General features: G+C 41.5%; 1 protein-coding gene across 2 annotated transcripts in view; it reads right to left on the minus strand.

The window, feature by feature from the left end:
- prkar1b (protein kinase, cAMP-dependent, regulatory, type I, beta) overlaps positions 1–20,431 on the minus strand; it is an 80,395-nt gene that overhangs the window by 16,396 nt on the left and 43,568 nt on the right. For both annotated transcript variants that reach the window (XM_079383253.1, XM_079383254.1), the window contains exons 7-9: positions 13,761–13,919; positions 5,704–5,764; positions 726–847 (exon numbers count right to left, since the gene is read on the minus strand). In XM_079383253.1, coding sequence (XP_079239379.1) covers positions 726–847; positions 5,704–5,764; positions 13,761–13,919 — 342 coding nt within the window. The remainder of the gene's footprint in view (positions 1–725; positions 848–5,703; positions 5,765–13,760; positions 13,920–20,431) is intronic.

Below are 20,431 nucleotides of genomic sequence, written 5' to 3' on the forward strand. Positions count from 1 at the left end.
CACTAATAAACAAGCAATAAACAGGTGGATTCATGGGAGCACAGGTCGGGAACAAGAGGCAGCCAAATGAAGGTTTAGAGCTCTACTTCACTCAACAGCCTGATTATATTAGTACTGCAACCTTCATGGAGGAGATACTGAGAAGGAAAAAAGAGAAAAGCGCTGAAAATATGAAAACAGACACGAATAGAAAAAAAGCCCCCTCCAGACTTCACAACATCTTCATAAATGTGGAGTTAATCAAAATATTGTTCAAAGATCTGGCAGAGAATGAGAAGAATGCTGAATCAGCGCCACGAGGGCTTTCAGAAATGTAAATGTGCTCTTTGGTGTTGACATCACAAAGCCAGAGTGTCGGCTAACAAAACAGAGGATAGAGTGAACATGCACAATATATTCAATATATAGTATCGCAAAACCTGCCTCACATTGTCATAATTCAATATTCACACAATTCAATTAAAAGTTTAAGCTTCATGATATTGATCCTAATTCAACATTTCTAACACTGGGGATTGTCAGATTGCATTGCAGTAAAGGGTCTTGTGAGCTCTAGCGCATCAGCAACTTTAGAAAGTGTCAGGACCGAACTCCCCTTGGGAACCTTGGGAAGAACCAAGGAGAGCCTTTCTCCTTTAAGTATTTAAAAGACTGTTATTGTGGATACCAAAAATGATTGTTCTTTAGAAGTGAATAAACATGGAGATGGACATTTCCACACACACCTCTGTAATGATGAAGAAATCATCTCCAGGTTCTCCTTGCACTACGATCTTCTCTCCATCTTCAAACTGCACAGGCTCCAGGGCATCGGCCACAGTCAACCTCTCCCACTTATCAAGGGATTCTGCAAAACACATGAGTTTAATGTTAGGGAGACAAAAACTGTCAATCAGATTTTCCTTTTTGGATCTCAAGGGACATGATCGGCTACACTTCAACTTTAACCTTTGAACTTGGGGTTCACGGGTTGGCAATAATAATAATATTATTAAGGGGTGTGAATCTTTGGGAAGAGAGTGAATATAGTTTTGTCTCATATTCATCTTTTAATCATATTTGCAAATGTCTTGACTCCACAGCCAACAGAGCAATTTTGTCTTTACTGTTCCAATACTTATGGAGGGGCACTGTGTCATTTTTTCACACATTAAGACAAAAATAATATCTTTAATAATATTAAATATATTTATATATAATATTTAATTATTACATTTTTATTTACATGCACCAATATTGACAATAAAAATAAAGTATTTTATTTCAGTAGCAGTGGCCATGCAACAAGCTGGCCACTTTATCAATGTTTTGTGCATAAGGACGCAAACAATAGTGTGCTACATTTCCATTAATTTGTGCATGCAAGTAAATAACTGCATAAATAAATATTGTATAAATTTATTGCATAAATAATTGTAAAATATTGAATAATACTTCCCTGAATTATGGCTCATTTGATTTTTAGCATTTTAAATACCGAAACAAATAACTCACAATCCCAAAATGTTTCAAAATCTGTGCAAAGGCAGTATTTGTACTCAATGCATCGGGAAAACAAGCGAATCGTTACACCTCTAGATACCATAAATCTGATGATACTATGATAACATGATGGTGCAACAAAGCAGAAATTAATTGAAATAAAAGCCACAGAAGTTATAATGAAAAGTTGTTGACTTTCCATGCATACAGAAGTAACAATCAGCCAGAGACGGATATTTTTAGAGACCATTTTAAGAAAGCTTTGCTTTTTTTGAAAGCAACGAGCATCCGGTGGTCCGTGAGTGACCAGTGGGTGTGTCATCAGAGACTCAGACTAATGCTTTTATAAATAAACCGACTAATCAGAAAGTCACCCAGGCTTATCGTGAACTTCTTGCAGAATGTGAGGACTGCATCTCGACCTAGAAGAGCTTCTGATGCTCATGGACTACTGAAGCCGTGGCCGTGAGAAATGAAACCGCCAAAGCCATCATTCAATACCCACCACATTCCAGAAACCCTTCCCACCTTCCAGCATCCATCACACAGGCGTACCACACACGAACACAACCGCACTGAAACCCTCTGGACTTGTGCAGCGCCGTTCCGTCCTCCAGCTGCAAACAATAATGAACGCCTCTGCCCTTCATTTCCCATCATCCCAGGGCAGGACAGTAGCAGGCGATCATTCTCAGATCAGAGCTCATAATAGCGTTAACGTTTAAACAGTTAAAAGGGCCATGTGTTAAAAGGGTGTGTGTGGCTGAGGTGTGTGTTTGTATGTTGGGGCCGGCCTGTCTGCATGTCCCAGACTAATGGTCACTTTATCAGGCTGGCTAAGACATCCTCACGCCCGGGCAGACGTCCACCTGCTTCAGTCGTAACATGAGCCGCAAGTGACGGAAAAAAATCAACATAGCATGCTTCAATTGAGAAAAAAAGTGTGTGTGTGTATGTGTGTGTCTATGTTAGCACCTTACTCTTTTAGGATATTGTAACGTAATATACAAAAATGCATAATGAAGGCAAAAAAAAACAAACAAACATTTTATTTATTAATATTGAATATATTTAAATATAATATTTAATTATAAAAATTGTATTTACATATACCAATATGACAACACAAATTAATATTGAATATTGCTTATTATTTCTTTTTCTTTTTTAAGGACAAGACAGAATATTCATTTTAATGTAATATTTAATAATATTAAATATACAATATTTAAATATTATGTTTTTATTTATATGCACCAATATGCAAACATTAAACATTTTTGTGATTCAATACATATCTTAATATTTTAAAGGTTTTTCCATCTAAATACAATAAAATTAATTATCAAGGTATGTTTACACACATTTTAAATGTTTTATCTAATTATATATATATATAAAATATATATATATTATTTACATGTACCAATGTGACAATAAATATACATATTTTCTTTTTGGTCCTGTTTTTGATTAGGTCAAGAGAATATTTAATATTTTTAAATATATTTATATAATATTATATCATTATAATATATTGCATGTAATATTAACTTGTTTAATGAGGACAACATTTAATAATATTACATATTTTTATATTTACATATATTTAATAAGTCTTTTTGTTAATATGGCTAAATACGACAATAAACAGAAGTTTTAAAATACATTGCTACACTATTGACAATAAGACATTTTTTCCCCAAAGAGTTTGCTAATATGACCGAACCGTATCAACATTTTTGCTACGGATGTTTAAATCAGAAAACGCTCTCATATTTGCGAACCACAATTCTTAAAAAAAAAATTTAATTCAATTGAACAGTGTTTCTTATATCAAAAGCCAATCTCATTATATAAAGTTTATATCACCAGCCAAGTCATTATAAATATATTATAAATAATATATTAAGTTTCTGCCAGCCCTGTGAATGGCTGTTAGCCTGTTGCTAAGTGGTTTCTAGGGTGTTCTTAATGAACTGCTTACTAGTCAAAGACAAAAGTCCACCTCAAAGCTTCTATATTATGAAAATGAGTAAATATGAAAATATGACTCTTATTTTTTAAGCAATTTGTTTTGCGCAAGACCTCACAAGTGTCAAGACCTCATAAACCATCGTAAAATACTCCACGGCTTCACTAAACAGTGCTGATTTCACTGCAATCTAAAAGAAATCTTACGCAAACAATAACATGCCCCCCTCAAAGGCGAGAAGACAAGCGAAGAAAAGAGGTTTGGAGAGTGAGATATCTAGGCGTTTGAAGACAGGCCGTGACAGGGCTGTGAAACGGAGAATACAGAGAGAAAGAAAAACAGAGGAAACCGAGAGGACGAGTGTGTTTGTTCAACCATTTAATAACCCCATTTAGAGCGACGAGTGACCTCAGGGTGCTGAAGGATGAGGGGTCACCACAGAATTGACCATCTTAATGTTCATCTCTCTCTCCTCTTTGTTTCTCTCACCAAACAAAACCACTGGAATGCAAGTCAGGGTAGAACTGATGTTACGTGCCGCAGCAGTGTCTGTCAATCAAAGCTATGCTCTTAGAAATAAGAGTTCTTCAGGTTAGTGTACAGGGTTCTTCAAATTCAGCTTTCAAAAGGTTTCAAAGCTTTCAAATTTCAGGTTTTCAAATTATGGTTCCTCAAAGAACCTCTGACTGATTCTTAAAAGAACCATTGTTGCTTAGTGTACAGAACATTTTAAATGATCGAAAGAAGATTCTACACTATAAAGAATCATTTATGCAATTAAACGTTCCGTGAATGTTAAAGGTTCTTCAAGGATTCTAATAAAGAACCTTTATATTTAGAATTCGTAAGAACTTAAGCTTCTAAAGAACCATTTTTGGAAACACTGTTGGTTCTTGAGTTGCTATATAAAACTTTGAAGGTAAAAAAGTTCTTAAATGTTCATTTATAGGTCCTCCTGATCAGTGTGTTGAATTTGTGGTTATTTAAAGCACCAGCATATGATGGAAGAACCAGAGAATAAAAAATTAAAAATGTTTTTCTGTGTCACTTGACTATAAAACTCTTTGCGGTTCTAATTTGAAAATGTATTTTTAATGGTGTACACCTTTTTAATAAAACAAATTATTGGAGTATGTTTTATAAGAAAAACACTCTTGTAGTTTTTCTACAAAGTTTTGCAATTAAAGGGATAGTTCATCCAAAAATTAAAATCCTGTCATCATTTACTCACCCTCAAGTAGTTCCAAACCTGTATGAATGTCTTTGTTCTGCTGAACACAAAGGAAGATATTCTGAAGAATGTGGGAAACAGAGCAGTTCTGGGGCACTATTGACTTCCATGGTATTTTTATTTTTCCTACTAAGTCAATAGTGCCCCAAAACAGCCTGGTTACAAACTTTCTTCAAAATATCTTCCTTTGTGTTCGGCAGAACAAAGAAATTCAGGATTGGAACAACTTGAGGGTGAGTAAATGATGACAGAATGTTCATTTTTGGGTGAACTATCCCTTTAATTCCATGTGTTATTTGCAGATTCTTTTTTTCAGTTCTAGAAGTTTTTAGATTATTTAAACACAACAACCCTCAAGACTGTCGCACATCGGACGAGAAGCTCAGTGCCGCATTGTGTCACGTCTTTAAAATTTGAACACATTGTTTTCTATGGGCATACGCACACCTGCGGTGCCATTCGGTGTCTGTCGGCGGCGCCTAGCAACGACTCAAAACAATGTAAAGACGTGGCGCGACACGGAGCTGCGCTTCTCGTCCAGTGTGTGGCCAACTTTCATAACAACATTCATAAACACAAGCAGAACACATTTTTGCATAAATCAATCATAAACCCATGCTTTATTAATTTATATTAACGTATGAATTCAAAAATGTACAAAAGAATGTTTTTAAGAACAATTTACACTGAAATTCATTCTGCCTGGGTTTGTTCACATGGACAATTTATGCAAGAAGTTTTTTCAAATGTTGTACACAGAAATTCATTCTTCTCGGGGTTAATGAATAAGAAATGTATAAAATTTCAGTTGTTAACACTAGCTTCTCTATTCTTTTTGTATTCCATCTATTTGTTTTCTTTTTATTTATTATACAATGAACAAAAAGCAAAAAAAGGCCTCTAACTCTCATGTTTAATAAACAAGGTGTTCACATTTAACGCAACAGTTTATGCTAGAATGGTTTTACAAATCGAAATCTTTTGATGGGATTCTACTCAAGTTCTCATGACTTACCAAGTATAGATACTTTGCTGAGAAACTCTTCATACATCTTCCTCTTCCTCAACGTGCTTCCCTAAAAAAACATTGAAGGAGCAGTTAGAAGACACATGGAGGACATCTTGCCCTCTAATCATACTCTACAGAGAAAGAACAAGAAACACAGCGCTGAGAACAAAGCCAGGGGACTTTCCTCAAACACTCTGCTGAAGAAGAACTATAAACATGCAGATTAAAGCAAAGTTTGGGCTTCCTTCTCCTTTGTTCCTTGTGTTGCCCTTTTCAGCTCTGTCTCTAATACTCAAATAAAACACACAGAAACACATTAAGTGGAGACGGTCTTGTAGGAAAGAAAAATCTCAAATGATCTTCTTAGTGTCTCAATTGATTCTTCGAGACAGGGATGAGATTAAATGGAGGAGAAGTGGAGACTGAAGTCTCTGCATTCTCAGATTTAAGCAATCTCATGTGGGTTCCTTAGATGTTTATTTCTCTTACTGCATGTCAACAATTGAGTCCATTGAATTTTAAGAGAAACATCTGAGTCAAAATGTTCCTCTGAGATGGACTGTAAAACTCCATTCACTAAACCACCTTCAAATCCAAGACAACGAAACGTATACGCAAATGTCCATCCACTGACTGACTGTGAAGCTCCTCTCTCTTACGAGGTCAGTGAGCTCTCCACCCCTGGTGTTTGAGAAGAAGATACAAAAACATCAGAACATCTAAGATGGCCTGCAGACACTGAAGTGAAGCATGATATCGTGATCTACAGTGTACTGGCAAGTGCTGGTCAAGGTTAATGGATTAGTTCACCCACATTTCCCAAATAAACAGTATATGTTTTCTGTAGACAGACTTGGTAGGGATCTCTTTACTAGAGTATAAAATGTATAAAATGTGAACTAAAACACTTCTGAAGGCACATTCTAGTGCATATTTATGTTTGCAAATGTCTCCTCAAATATCTGACCAAATTACAGTGTGTTTTCCTTGCAAGTTAGTCAAGGCAATATTTTGAATAATTATAATATACAGCATTGAGTATTATTAACTGGAGAATAAGGCATGAAAAAAAAAATTATACAATAACTTAAATGAAATGAAAATGTATAAAAGTAAAAACATAAAAAGTAAATAAATATATTTAAAGAATATATATGTTTATAAAAAATTGGTAACACTTTACAATAAGGTTCATTAGTTAACAACATTAGTAAACATGAACTAAGAATGAACAATACTTCTACAGCATTTATTAATCTCAGTTAATGTTAATTTCAGCATTTACTGATGCATTATTAAATTCACAAGTTGTGTTTGTTAACATTAGTTAATGCACTGTGAACTAACATCAATAAACAATGAACTGCTGTATTTTAACTAACATTAACAAAGATTAATAAATAGTGTAATAAATGCATTGTTCATTGTTTGTTCATGTTAGTTAATACATTGACTAATGTTAACAAATGGAACCTTATTCTAAAGTGTTAGCAAAAAAAATCGAATCCTCGTTATAATATATCTTCTTTTACAATTAGCATAAATTAAACTTGTACAAATTGTACACTTACGATTTTCAAGAATTAAATTTTTATAATCATTAAAATTGTCATTAATGTAATGTGAAAAATATATTTAATATACAATATAATAGAAATATATATATATATATGTGTGTGTATGTGTATATATATATATATATATATATATACACACACACATATTATTTCATATAATTTTATACATAAATCTATTTCAGTCCAAAAGCCTTTCAGACTGTATGTTGAAAATATTAAATCATTAAGTAAAACGTACCAGGTTACGTATGTAACCCAGGTTCCCTGAAGGGAACGAGAGCTACGTCCGAAGACGCTATGGGAACGCTATCAGCGTAACCGGCGCTCTGAATATTTTATACAACAGTCTAATGGATGGGCGAGGCGTCACAGGCGGGGTGACGTCACGACCAGGAAGTTATATAAGCACGTGCGGCGGAGCCGGCATCAGCTTCAAGTCATGAAGCAAGCGCTGGCAGGGATGCCGGAAGTGTGGCTCGGGACGTAGCTCTCGTTCCCTTCAGGGAACCTGGGTTACATACGTAACCTGGTACGTTCCCTTCCAGGAACTTCGAGCTACGTCCGAAGACGCTATGGGAACGCAATACCAACGCCGCCAGACTGACAAGTCCCTGCCTAGTGTCAGGCTGAAAGGACGGAGGAGCCTGGAGTGGCTCTGATGTCGAGGTTGTAAAACCTGGCGAATGTCAGGGGCGTGGACCACCCAGCAGCGTTGCAGATGTCTTGCATGGAGACACCTGCCCAGAAGGCCTTGGAGGCCGCCACACCTCGGGTCGAGTGCGCTCTGACTCCCAGCGGCGGGGGAAGGTCAGAGGTCTCGTACGCCAGATTGATGGCATCCACTATCCACCTGCTAAGAGTGGGCTTCGAAGCTGGAAGACCCCTCTTAGGCGGACCAAAGCACACGAGCAATTGGTCCGTCTTTCTCCACAGGGCAGCTCTGTGGATGTATGCGTCCAGTGCTCGCACTGGACACACACAGTTGTGCCTTTCCTGGTCGGGCTCCCTGAAGGGAGGAGGACAGAAGGCCTGGAGTACGACCGGCTGTGGTACGACCGTCAGAACCTTCGGTATGTACCCCGCACGGGGGTAGAGGAAGACTTTCGCCGAACCGGGCGCAAAGTCGATATGCGAAGGGGCCACAGATAGGGCCTGGAGGTCACTCACCCTCCTCAGAGAGGTGATAGCCAGCAGGAAGACGGTCTTGATCGTGAGGAGTCTATCAGTTATCTCCCCGAGAGGCTCAAAGGGTGCTCTGCCCATAGCCTCTAGTACCACCGCCAGGTCCCACGTGGGGACACGGGGCCGTACAGGCGGCCTCAGCCTCAGAGCACCGCGGAGGAAACGTGTAACCAGGGGGTGTCTGCCCACTGACTGGCCACTGATAAGGGCGTGGTACGACGAGATAGCTGCCACGTAGACCTTAATAGTGGAGTGGGTTAACCCTGCGGAGAAGCGGGCCTGCAGGAACTCCAGAACTGCGCGGATCGGGCAGTTGACTGGGTCGAGCTGGCGGTCTCCACACCATGAAGTGAAGAGTTTCCACTTCAAGGCGTACAGTTTCCTCGTAGAGGGAGCTCTGGATTGGAGGATGGTCTCGACAACCTCGGTTGACAGACCGGAAGCTATGAGTTGTGCCCCCTCAGGGGCCACACCCACAGCCTCCAGCACTCCGGGCGGGGGTGCACAAGGGTGCCCCCGGCCTGTGAGAGGAGATCGCTCCTGATCGGTACCGGCCACGGGGTGCCGTCGAGGAGGGAAATCAGATCCGAGAACCATACTCGGCCCGGCCAGAACGGCGCTACTAACAGTAGGCTTACCGCGTCCCCGGCGCACTCTCGCCAAAACTCCCGGGAGCAGAGCGATCGGGGGGAAGGCGTACAGACGAAGCCTCGGCCAGGTCTGTACCATAGCATCCAGTCCCAGAGGCGCTGGAGGAGCTAGAGAGAACCAAAGGGGACATTGCGCAGACTCTCGAGTCGCAAAGAGGTCCACCTGTGCTTGGCCAAAGACCTTCCAAATCTGCTTCACCACCTGGGGGTGAAGCATCCATTCCCCGGGCCTCGGCCCCTGTCTCGACAGGACGTCTGCTCCGACGTTGAGATACCCAGGAATGTGCAGAGCTCTCAATGATAGGAGCTTGCCCTGGGACCACACAAGGATCTGGTGTGCCAGCTTGTACAAGGGGCACGACCGCAGACCTCCTTGGTGGTTGATGTAAGAGACCACTGCCGTGCTGTCGGTGCGGACCAGCACGTGGCGATCTCTCAAGTCTGGGAGGAAGTGCTTGAGAGCACGGAACACAGCTAGGATCTCTAGCCAGTTGATATGCCACGTCAGGTGGCGACCACTCCACAGACCGCGGGCAGGGTGGCCACTCATGACCGCACCCCAACCGGTGAGGGAGGCGTCCGTCGCTAGCGAGACGCGGCGACAAGGAGCTCCCAGCGCCGGGCCCTGGGACAAGAACCAGGGTTTCCTCCACATGTCTAAGGCACGGATACAGCGCCGTGATACCTTGACAGCGCGGAGCGAGTTTCCCCTCAGGGAGACCCCCCTGGTCTTGAGCCACCACTGTAGGGGCCTCATGTACAGCAGGCCAGAAGGAATCACGCTGGACGCAGCTGCCATGAGCCCAAGCAGCCTCTGAAACTGCTTGACAGTGAATGGCTGGCCTTCTCGCACTCTCCTGACTGCCGTGAGGATCGACTCGATCCGAGCAGGGGTCAAACGAGCCTGCATCGTGGTCGAATCCCACACCACGCCTAGATAAGTGGTTCTCTGAGCTGGAGAAAGCACACTCTTCTTGGCGTTTAGTCTTAACCCCAAATCTTTCATGTGGGCAAGAACGACATCTCGATGCCGAACTGCCAACTGCTCTGATTGAGCAAGAATCAACCAATCGTCGATATAATTTAGTATGCGGATGCCTTGCAGTCGCAACGGGACCAGTGCCGCATCCACACACTTGGTGAAAGTGCGGGGTGAGAGTGCTAGGCCGAAGGGAAGAACCCGATACTGGTACGCTTTGCCCCCGAAAGCGAACCTCAGGAACTTCCTGTGAGAGGGAATGATGGACACATGGAAATAGGCGTCTTTGAGGTCTATCGTGACAAACCTCGGACCTGATTTGGGACACGATCTGCTTGACCGTCAACATCTTGAACTTCAGCGGTCTGACTGAGAGGTTCAAGAGACGCAAGTCCAGTATGGGCCTGAGCCCTCCATCCCTCTTCGGAACAATGAAGTACCGGCTGTAGAAGCCGGTGTGCACTTCGTGAAGTGGAACCAACTCTATGGCTTCCTTTTTCAGCAAAGTGTTGACTTCCTGTTCCAGGACCAGAGCCTGCTCGGGGCGGACCGTAGTCACGCAGACCCCGTTGAACCGCGGGGGCGGCCCATCGAACTGGATGGAATAGCCAGCCTCTACCGTGCGCAGGACCCAGAGAGACACGTTCGGCAGCCGTTGCCAGGCCGCCAAACGATCTACTAAGGGAATCAGTCTCTCGAGACTGACCTCTGGTGTTAGAGAAGCGGCCAGACCGCTGTCTTGCTGGAGCGTACCGGCAGGGGACGCGTAGTCTGGCGGCTGGGGCGAGTCTCTCAGGCCCGCTGAGATCACAGGCGGTAGAACCTGAGGATAGTACTCGCTGGGACCTGCTGTGCCCTGGAACTGCAGGGTTGGCAGACAGATCCCCGGAGGGCACCGAGGGGAGACGGTCACCGTGAGCTGCGGTGTGAGTCGCTCCACCCCAGTAGGGGTCACCCTCCGAAGTCCTGGGACTTGCCCATCAGGACTTCCTTGCCGCGGACCTCTTGGCCGCCAAGACATCCCTCAGGTCTGTCTTGGGTTTTGAGGCCCCCGGCGCGGAGCGCCGCTGCCCTCGGCTCCGCCTCGGGGGAGCACGAGAGGCGACGCTCTCCTTCTGCGCAGCCCTGTGCGAGGAACTAGTATGCGGAGGAGGCTGCTCCCGCCCAGCAGCCTCCAGAGTTAGAGAGCGGCGGGGGAGGAACCGCCGAAACGCCTCCGCTTGCCTACGGGCCTCCTGAAACCTGTCGACGACGGTACCCACGGCGTCGCCGAACAGGCCAGAAGGCTGAAGCGGGGCGTCCAGGAGGCAGACCCTGTCCTTCTCCTTAATGTCGGACAGGGTCAGCCACAAATGCCTCTCCGTTGCCACCATAGCTGCCATGGAGCGGCCGATAGCACGGGCCGACTCCTTGGTGGCGCGGAGAGCCAAATCGGCGGTTCTCCTGAGCTCTGAGATATCCTCAGCTCTGACATCCCCCAGCTCATCTAAATCCTTCAGCAGTTCGGCCTGGTACGCCTGCAACACCGCCATCGTGTGCAGACACGCACCAGCCTGTCCTGCTGCCGCATACCCCTTGCCCACCAGGGATGATGTGGTGCGCAGAGGCCTGGTGGGCAGGGTAGGAGCCTTCAAGGACGATGCTGTGGAAGGAGACAGATAGCCCGCCAGCGTCTGCTCAATCCGGGGCATCGCCCTATATCCACGCCCGTCCAATTCCCGTACATTACCGTAGTAATCTGACGCGGGAATGAAAGGGCGGGATGTATATGGTTTCACCCACGATCTCGACACCTCGGTGTGGAGATCGGGGAAAAACGGAAGGCTCCTGCGAGGAGGTGGCGGCCGCGAGCGCAGGAAACGCTCGTCCAGCAGGCTGGACCGCGGCACAGTTGTTCTCTCGGGGGGCCAACTGATGTCAAGCTTGGCCACTGCCCGAGTTGCCACCTCCAAAAGCTCCTCGTATTGGGGCGAGAGAGGCGGCGTAACCTCTTCAACGCTCGTCACATCAATCTCCTCGGAGGAAGATAGACGAAGCGCTGAGTCCTCATCTCGGGGGGAAGTAACCGCTTCCCCGAGAGACGGGACACCAGATCTGGCGGATACGGGAGGAGATAGAGACATGCCCGTCTCACTCCCGCCAGCCAGATCAGCCTGCGAGCCCCACGAGTGTAGCAGCCGCTCTGCCTCGGCAGGAGCGGGGCAAGCACCGCGTGGGAGGCTCGCGAAGGCTCCCTTCTCGAAGAGAGCCTTCCGGGTGCGGAGTGTGCGCAGCGGGAGCCGCTCACAGTGCAGGCAACCAGCTCCCTCGAGAGCTGATGCCGCATGCTCCGCACCCAAACAGACCACGCACAGGCTGTGTGTGTCTCCACTCGTGATGTAACGAGGGCAGGGACTGACACACAACCTGAAACGCGATCTGGGATCGCCCCTAGTCTTTGCCTTAGCTTTAGGCATTTTTCCCTGGCTTTCCAAGACAGACAACACCAAATAAGACTCACAAGACAAAGAATCAGACTGACAATACACAGAGCGCTTGCTGAATGACAGAAAGCTGATGCCGGCTCCGCCGCACGTGCTTATATAACTTCCTGGTCGTGACGTCACCCCGCCCGTGACGCCTCGCCCATCCATTAGACTGTTGTATAAAATATTCAGAGCGCCGGTTACGCTGATAGCGTTCCCATAGCGTCTTCGGACGTAGCTCGAAGTTCCTGGAAGGGAACAATCATTATTATATATATATTATCATATATACTATCATAATTTTAATCAAAAAGCCTTTCAAGATGTACATTGAACATGTTAAATCAAGAAGTAAATTAATCACAGTAAGATTTTCTTTGATTGGGGGAAAAAAAGACTTCAGATTGAATAACAAGATATCCATCAAATAACATCAAAAAGCTGAAAAAATATTTATATTTATATATATATATATATATATATAATTTTTCCCCCCTCTCTATACTGACCAGATATATTTGCACACACATTATGACTCACAATGAAAATGTTATGCTCAGTGTGGACGTGGAATATGACACATTTTATAAACAGCTTTATGAATTATTTACTTATCTCTAATTGACTGCAGTCACACACACAATAATTTATTGGTTTAATTAAGAGCAGCTCAGCATAGCTGCAATCTGACAGGCTCAGTGTGTGTGTGTGTGTGTGTGTGTGTGTGTGTGTGTGTGTGGGTTAAGAGAGTAAATCTGTATGAAAAGTGTGTGTTTGCATAAGAAAGCTAGGAAGACAATAAAGAGAAAGAAAAACCAAACGATGGCCAGACAAAAAAATCTAAATTGGTCCCTTGTCAGGCTCTGTTTCCATGGAGGCTCGCAGGCCATTAGAAATATTCATTCACTCATTCCCACAACACACACACACACACTCTGCAAACACAAACACTGCTACAGATGGAGCACTCGATGCAGATTACGCCGCTAAGCGAGAGAGTAAGTATTTAGTTAAAGAATACCAAAGGCTGGAAAGTTTGGTTTAGTTTGAGTATGCCAACGGCACAATGGTTTCAATCTGGAATATCATGACATCTGAATGGATGAAGGGAGGGCATTTAAAGGAACACTTCACTCAAAAATGACAAATCTGAGAATACTGATGTCATTTATAGCCACTGTGTAATGTAAGTGGGTGAGTGTGTTCATACCATGAGGATGCGGCGGTAGCTGTCTCTGTCTATTCCCCACAGTTTCAGGTCAGTCTTGGCTTTCACAGTAGCAGCTCGAGGAGTTCCGTATATCAGGGCTAACTCTCCAAAACTACCACCTTCTCCAATACTAGTCACCCATTCACCGTTTACATACACCTGCAGAGAGAGAGAAATCATTGCTTATTTCTGTTCATAAAGCACATGAATATGCATAATTTATACAGTTAATTGAAGACAGCTTTGACAACACATTTGACTTCCATAACACTTCTGAATTAAACAGATTATTCATTATTGGAATAATGATTCATCGGGACATTTTTAGGACTATTTTCATTTCCATGACCATTATGTATATACCAAGACTGCTAAAATTCTCAATTCTTCTTTTATTTTACTGCTGCAATGTAAAATAAAATCGAATTTGTATAAATAAAATATAAATAGATTTTATTTTAGAAAAAAAGTTTGTTCACCAATGCCACATTTATTGAATAAAAACAGTAAAAACAGAAATAAGAATTGTGAAATAATATCACAATTTAAAATAACTGTTGTTATCAAATAATCTGAATATAAATAATCTGTAAATAATCTGAATATATTTTAAAATGTAATGTATTACATTTTAAAAAACGTAACAATATGTTATATATGCACACACACACACACGGGACAATTATGATTGTCATAATATAATATAATTTGAATTGTTTTTACTGAAAAAAATGTATTATATAAAATGTATTCATATTTTTTGAAAGAAGATTTTTTAAATGTACATTAATTTTATTTATATTATTAAAATACAGTAATATTATGAAATATTATTACAATTTAAAATAACTGTTTTCTATCTGAATACAATTTAAAATGTAATTTATTGCCAAAGTTGAATTTTCAGCATCATTACTGCAGTCTTCAATGTCACATGATCCTTCAGAAATTATATGAGTATTACACCAATTAGAATAGAACTGGGAGAAAATGTGCTGTCATTACAATAATGTTAAAAAAAAAGAGATAGAAATCAAATTTCTTGACAGATTTTTTGTGAAATTCACCTATTACATTTCGAATAAGGTTATGAAAATTAATACGGTGAACTGATGAACTGTACATAAAAATACACATTTAAACAAAATACAAAGAGACTTATTTTTCCATCTTCAAGGACTGACTGAACTCTTGTTTCATATTAATGATAGTCATGGGCATTCATAGTGAGACAGGTGATCTGATAACACACTCACTCCTTCTATCTTCTCAACCCTGTTGGATCCTCTAAAGTGTCTTACGAGGAATTAGATAACACCTCCAGACTCTTTCCCCTGTTTTATCTTTCATTTTGGCACAGCCGTAAGATGCTAGTGGTGAGAATATCTCAGTGAATCTGTGTGTCAGCATGTGGTTTTCAACAGCCACGCACATAGAGAAGCACGAGTAGCCTCCTTCTCATTTTCCACAGAGGCTGGTTCGGTTTCACCTGTGGACACACAATCCACTTGTTGATTTTATGAGGAGAGATAAAAAACCTAACACATGGGGCAGAAATAAACGCTCATCTTCTGTCCGGCCCTGGCCAGGCGTCCTGCCAGCCATCTAAGACACATTCCACAGGTATCTCTGCTCTCTAGACCGGCCACTGGAACAGGTTTGGGTCACAGCCTCCTTAGAGCCGGCCAACATGTCACTTAAGGTGAGAAAGTGTGCTTACTATTCTTGCAATAAGCCTTCTGTCGCATATTAAAGGCATAGCTCACCCAAAAATTTGTTTTGTCATCATTTACTCACACTCATGTCATTCCAAACCCGTATGAGTATGTATTTTGAAGAATGTTACGTTGGCAATCAAACAGTTGCCGGTAGCCATTGACTTCCATATGGAAAAAATACTATGGAAGTCAATGGCTACCGGCAACTGTTTGATTGCCAACATTGCCAATATCTACTTGTGTAAGTTTTTGTGAGGAAACAATAATAAAAAAAAAGAAATCATTTTTGGGTGAACTGTTCATTTAAGTCATAAAAATAATGGCAAATATTACTTCAAGTGACTAAAAGTGCATGTTTTCTTCTTGAGAGTGTGTGCGCGTTAATGAACTTTCCCAATTAGCATGCAGTACTACGCTCTCCAAAGTCACAGCAGATTTATCCTTTCTGCTAATGAGAGACATCACCGTCGCATTCGAGATGCATTCCTGCACGATAGCATGTGTCTGGGAGCTTTATAGAGCTGTGCATTCTCACTTACACACATGAGCAGACGGGTTAATGTCTTTATTTTGCATGTGTTTGAGAGCATTAGCGTGGTGAACGCTGGACGGGGCGAGCAGAGCTCTGCTGGTCTCAGTGCGCTGGCTCTGACCCAAGAGCTCGATACGCCGCAATCTGATGTGGCAGTGACCCAGTGCTGACTCAACGTGCCCTCGGAGCTCGTCCAGAGCAGAGGAGAAATATTAGCACCGATATATCACACAGCGGATCACTGAGCACATACACGAGGAGAACAGACTCAGGACAAACAAGACTGCTAATAACATTAAGAACATTGAGATCAGCAGGGTTTTCTTGCTCTTTTAAAATAAAATAAAATAAAGCTTGATGAATTATATACAGTCAGGTCCATAAATATTGGGACATCGACACAATTCTAACATTTTTGGCTCTATACACCACCACAATGGATTTCGAAACGAACAAGATGTGAAACGAACAAGATGTACTTTAACTGCAGACTGTCAGCTTTAATTTGAGGGTATTTACATCCAAATCAGGTGAACGGTGTAGGAATTACAACAGTTTGCATATGTGCCTCCCACTTGTTAAGGGACCAAAAGTAATGGGACAATTGGCTTCTCAGCTGTTCCATGGCCAGGTGTGTGTTATTCCCTCATTATCCCAATTACAATGAGCAGATAAAAGGTCCAGAGTTAATTTCAAGTGTGCTATTTGCATTTGGAATCGGTTGCTGTCAACTGTCAAGATGAGATCCAAAGAGCTGTCACTATCAGTGAAGCAAGCCATCATTAGGCTGAAAAACAAAACAAACCCATCAGAGAGATAGCAAAAACATTAGGCGTGGCCAAAACAACTGTTTGGAACATTCTTAAAAAGAAGGAACGCACCGGTGAGCTCAGCAACACCAAAAGACCCGGAAGACCACGGAAAACAACTGTGGTGGATGACCGAAGAATTCTTTCCCTGGTGAAGAAAACACCCTTCACAACAGTTGGCCAGATCAAGAACACTCTCCAGGAGGTAGGTGTATGTGTGTCAAAGTCAACAATCAAGAGAATACTTCACCAGAGTGAATACAGAGGGTTCACCACAAGATGTAAACCACTGGTGAGCCTCAAAAACAGGAAGGCCAGATTAGAGTTTGCCAAACGACATCTAAAAAAGCCTTCACAGTTCTGGAACAACATCCTATGGACAGATGAGACCAAGATCAACTTGTACCAGAGTGATGGGAAGAGAAGAGTATGGAGAAGGAAAGGAACTGCTCTTGATCCTAAGCATGCCACCTCATCAGTGAAGCATGGTGGTGGTAGTGTCATGGCATGGGCATGTATGGCTGCCAGTGGAACTGGTTCTCTTGTATTTATTGATGATGTGACTGCTGACAAAAGCAGCAGGATGAATTCTGAAGTGTTTCGGGCAATATTATCTGCTCATATTCAGCCAAATGCTTCAGAACTCACTGGGCGGCGCTTCACAGTGCAGATGGACAATGACCCAAAGCATACTGCAAAAGCAACCAAAGAGTTTTTGAAGGGAAAGAAGTGGACTGTTATGCAATGGCCAAGTCAATCACCTGACCTGAATCCGATTGAGCATGCATTTCACTTGCTGAAGACAAAACTGAAGGGAAAATGCCCCAAGAACAAGCAGGAACTGAAGACGGTTGCAGTGGAGGCCTGGCAGAGCATCACCAGGGATGAAACCCAGCGTCTGGTGATGTCTATGCGTTCCAGACTTCAGGCTGTAATTGACTGCAAAGGATTTGCAACCAAGTATTAAAAAGTGAAAGTTTGATTTATGATTATTATTCTGTCCCATTACTTTTGGTCCCTTAACAAGTGGGAGGCACATATGCAAACTGTTGTAATTCCTACACCGTTCACCTGATTTGGAATACACTCAAATTAAAGCTGACAGTCTGCAGTTAAAGCACATCTTGCTCGTTTCATTTGAAATCCATTGTGGTGGTGTATAGAGCCAAAAATGTTAGAATTGTGTCGATGTCCCAATATTTATGGACCTGACTGTAGATATGCTCTAAAATCTCTATATTTAAAAATGGGCCAATCAGAAATGGCCAGTTATGATGTCACAAGCATGAATACATTAACATATAACTACTCACATTTATGCTCTACTGTTCAAAAGTTTGGTGTCCGTAAGACTGTTTTTCAAAGGAAATTAGTACTTTTATTCAACAAAGAAGCATTAAATACATCAAACGTCACAGTAAAGACATTTGTAATTTTACAAAAGTATTCTATTTCATGTAAATACTGTTTTTGATCTTTCTATTGATCAAAGAATCAAGCAGCACAACTGTTTTAACACCGATAATAATAATAAATGTTTTTGAGCAGCAAATTTGCATATTAGACTGATTTCTGAAGGATCATGTGACTCTGAAGACTGGCGTAATGATGCTGAAATTTTAGCTTTACATAAAGACATGAATTACATTTAAAAAAATATTTTCAAATAGAAAAGTTATTTTAAATTGTTATAATATTTCACAACATTTCTGTGTTTACTGATCAAAAAACCCCAGCTTTGCTTAACATAAGAAACTTCTGTTAAAACATTTAAAAAATCTTAGCAACTCTAAACTTTTGAACAGTAGCATGTATTCATATTCATTCATGTGTACTGTTCATTATTCAGCATCTTGGCATGTGGTTGTTAGTTGTTTGACATAAAGTAATCATTTACATATAATCTTAAAGTTACAGTAGCATAAACAGTCTGTTTGAAGAGTCACAGAGAGCGTGGAAAATGGTCATAAAAACTAAACTATGACCATTAACAGTTCAGGAAGCCATGACTACCATTATTAATGCACTCTGGGGAAAAAATTAAATTAAATGTTAGAAAAGTGTGGAAAAGGCCGCTTTAAAATAAACAATCCTATTTACAACAGAAACAAAAAAGGGGATGGAAAATACTACAGATTCCTAGGATGCAGGGGCGTAGATTACGCGGGGGACGTGTCCCCTCCACTTTTTATAAAAAGTAAATTCGTCCCCTGCACTTTTTCATTGGACAGTTGTGTTCTCGACATGTTGAGGTTTTAATGGAGCAATGTATATAAATGCAGAATGATTTAAAATTCAAAGAGACAAGATATACATGACGTTTACGTTTCCATGGCAATCAGTCACTCAGTTTGTGACGTCACGACATGCCCAGGCTCGCGCCCGCGGTCCCGCGCTGTATCCATCATTCATTAGAAGTCGAGATGAGTTCAAAGCAGCAAGAAACTCTTCACTCCTTTTTTACGAAGAAGTCAAGCAGCGTAAGTTGTCATGTGGTATCCGAATAGTGTTGCACAATGTTGAGTGACTCTGCCTATTGCTCTTGTTGAATAATTATCAAGTTTTGATGTTCATTATATGGAGAAATAAAAAGCTGCCTGGACAAACATGCACTTATTTATTTTCAGTGTATTTTTCCGTAACTCTTTTGTAACGTCTTTTATTTTGACACGTATGTATGTTATCAGAACCCTTCAAATAAGAATAAAGATAATGTTGAACTGAGATTTTACAGCGTTTGCAGCATTGTGACGCTCTGCCAATTCTACATGATGTATTTCAATCAAGTATACAAGCACTGATCTGATACAGGAACGATCTTAATTTAGGGCTGCTCTGTCATTATTGCACTAATTTGACGTTTTTATGTGTTGTCAAGAATGAACAAGAAACAGTCAGCCTAGGTTTGTTAGCAGAAGCAGGACGACACGCAAGAAAAACAAACTTCACAGCTGAGAAGAACTGATAGAGTAGCTTTTAACACCTGGCTGTTTTTACATTGTATAAAATCTATTAATACACAAGCGTTTGAATGATTATATATGGACCAATCATAGAAAACACACAATTGGTCAAATATAGAAAAATAAAAAAATAACATTAGTATGATGAACAACTTCTCAGCTATCATTTTTAACTACAGTATGTAATTATTAGCTTGCATATTGGTTGTTTATTAGCACATAAGCACATATTAATTCTGTATTCTTCATGATCATATTCTGCATCCCATAATCCTAAACTTAACAACTACAACGACTACCTTACAAGCTATTAATAAGCACTAAATGAAGAGTTTATTGAAGTAAAAGTCATAGTTAATAGTGAATATGTGTTTATCATTCTAAAGTGTTAATAAATTAAGTACACTGTTGGACAATAACCAATCATTTGTATCCTAAATTATTTTTTATGTTCTTCTGTATCACAGAAGTCACTATTCCCTGTATGTACATGTTTCAAACACTACTTTATTTGCTATAGACAGAGGCAGAAGTGAATTCACAGTTGAGGGTGAATATATAAGATATTTCTTTTAACAGACTAATCAGACTAATGTATAATAGAACAGAACAGAATAAAGAAGTATGTGAATGAGCAAGTATCCATTAC

Source organism: Barbus barbus (genome assembly GCF_936440315.1).
Source record: "Barbus barbus genome assembly, chromosome: 3".
Lineage (NCBI taxonomy): Eukaryota > Metazoa > Chordata > Actinopteri > Cypriniformes > Cyprinidae > Barbus > Barbus barbus.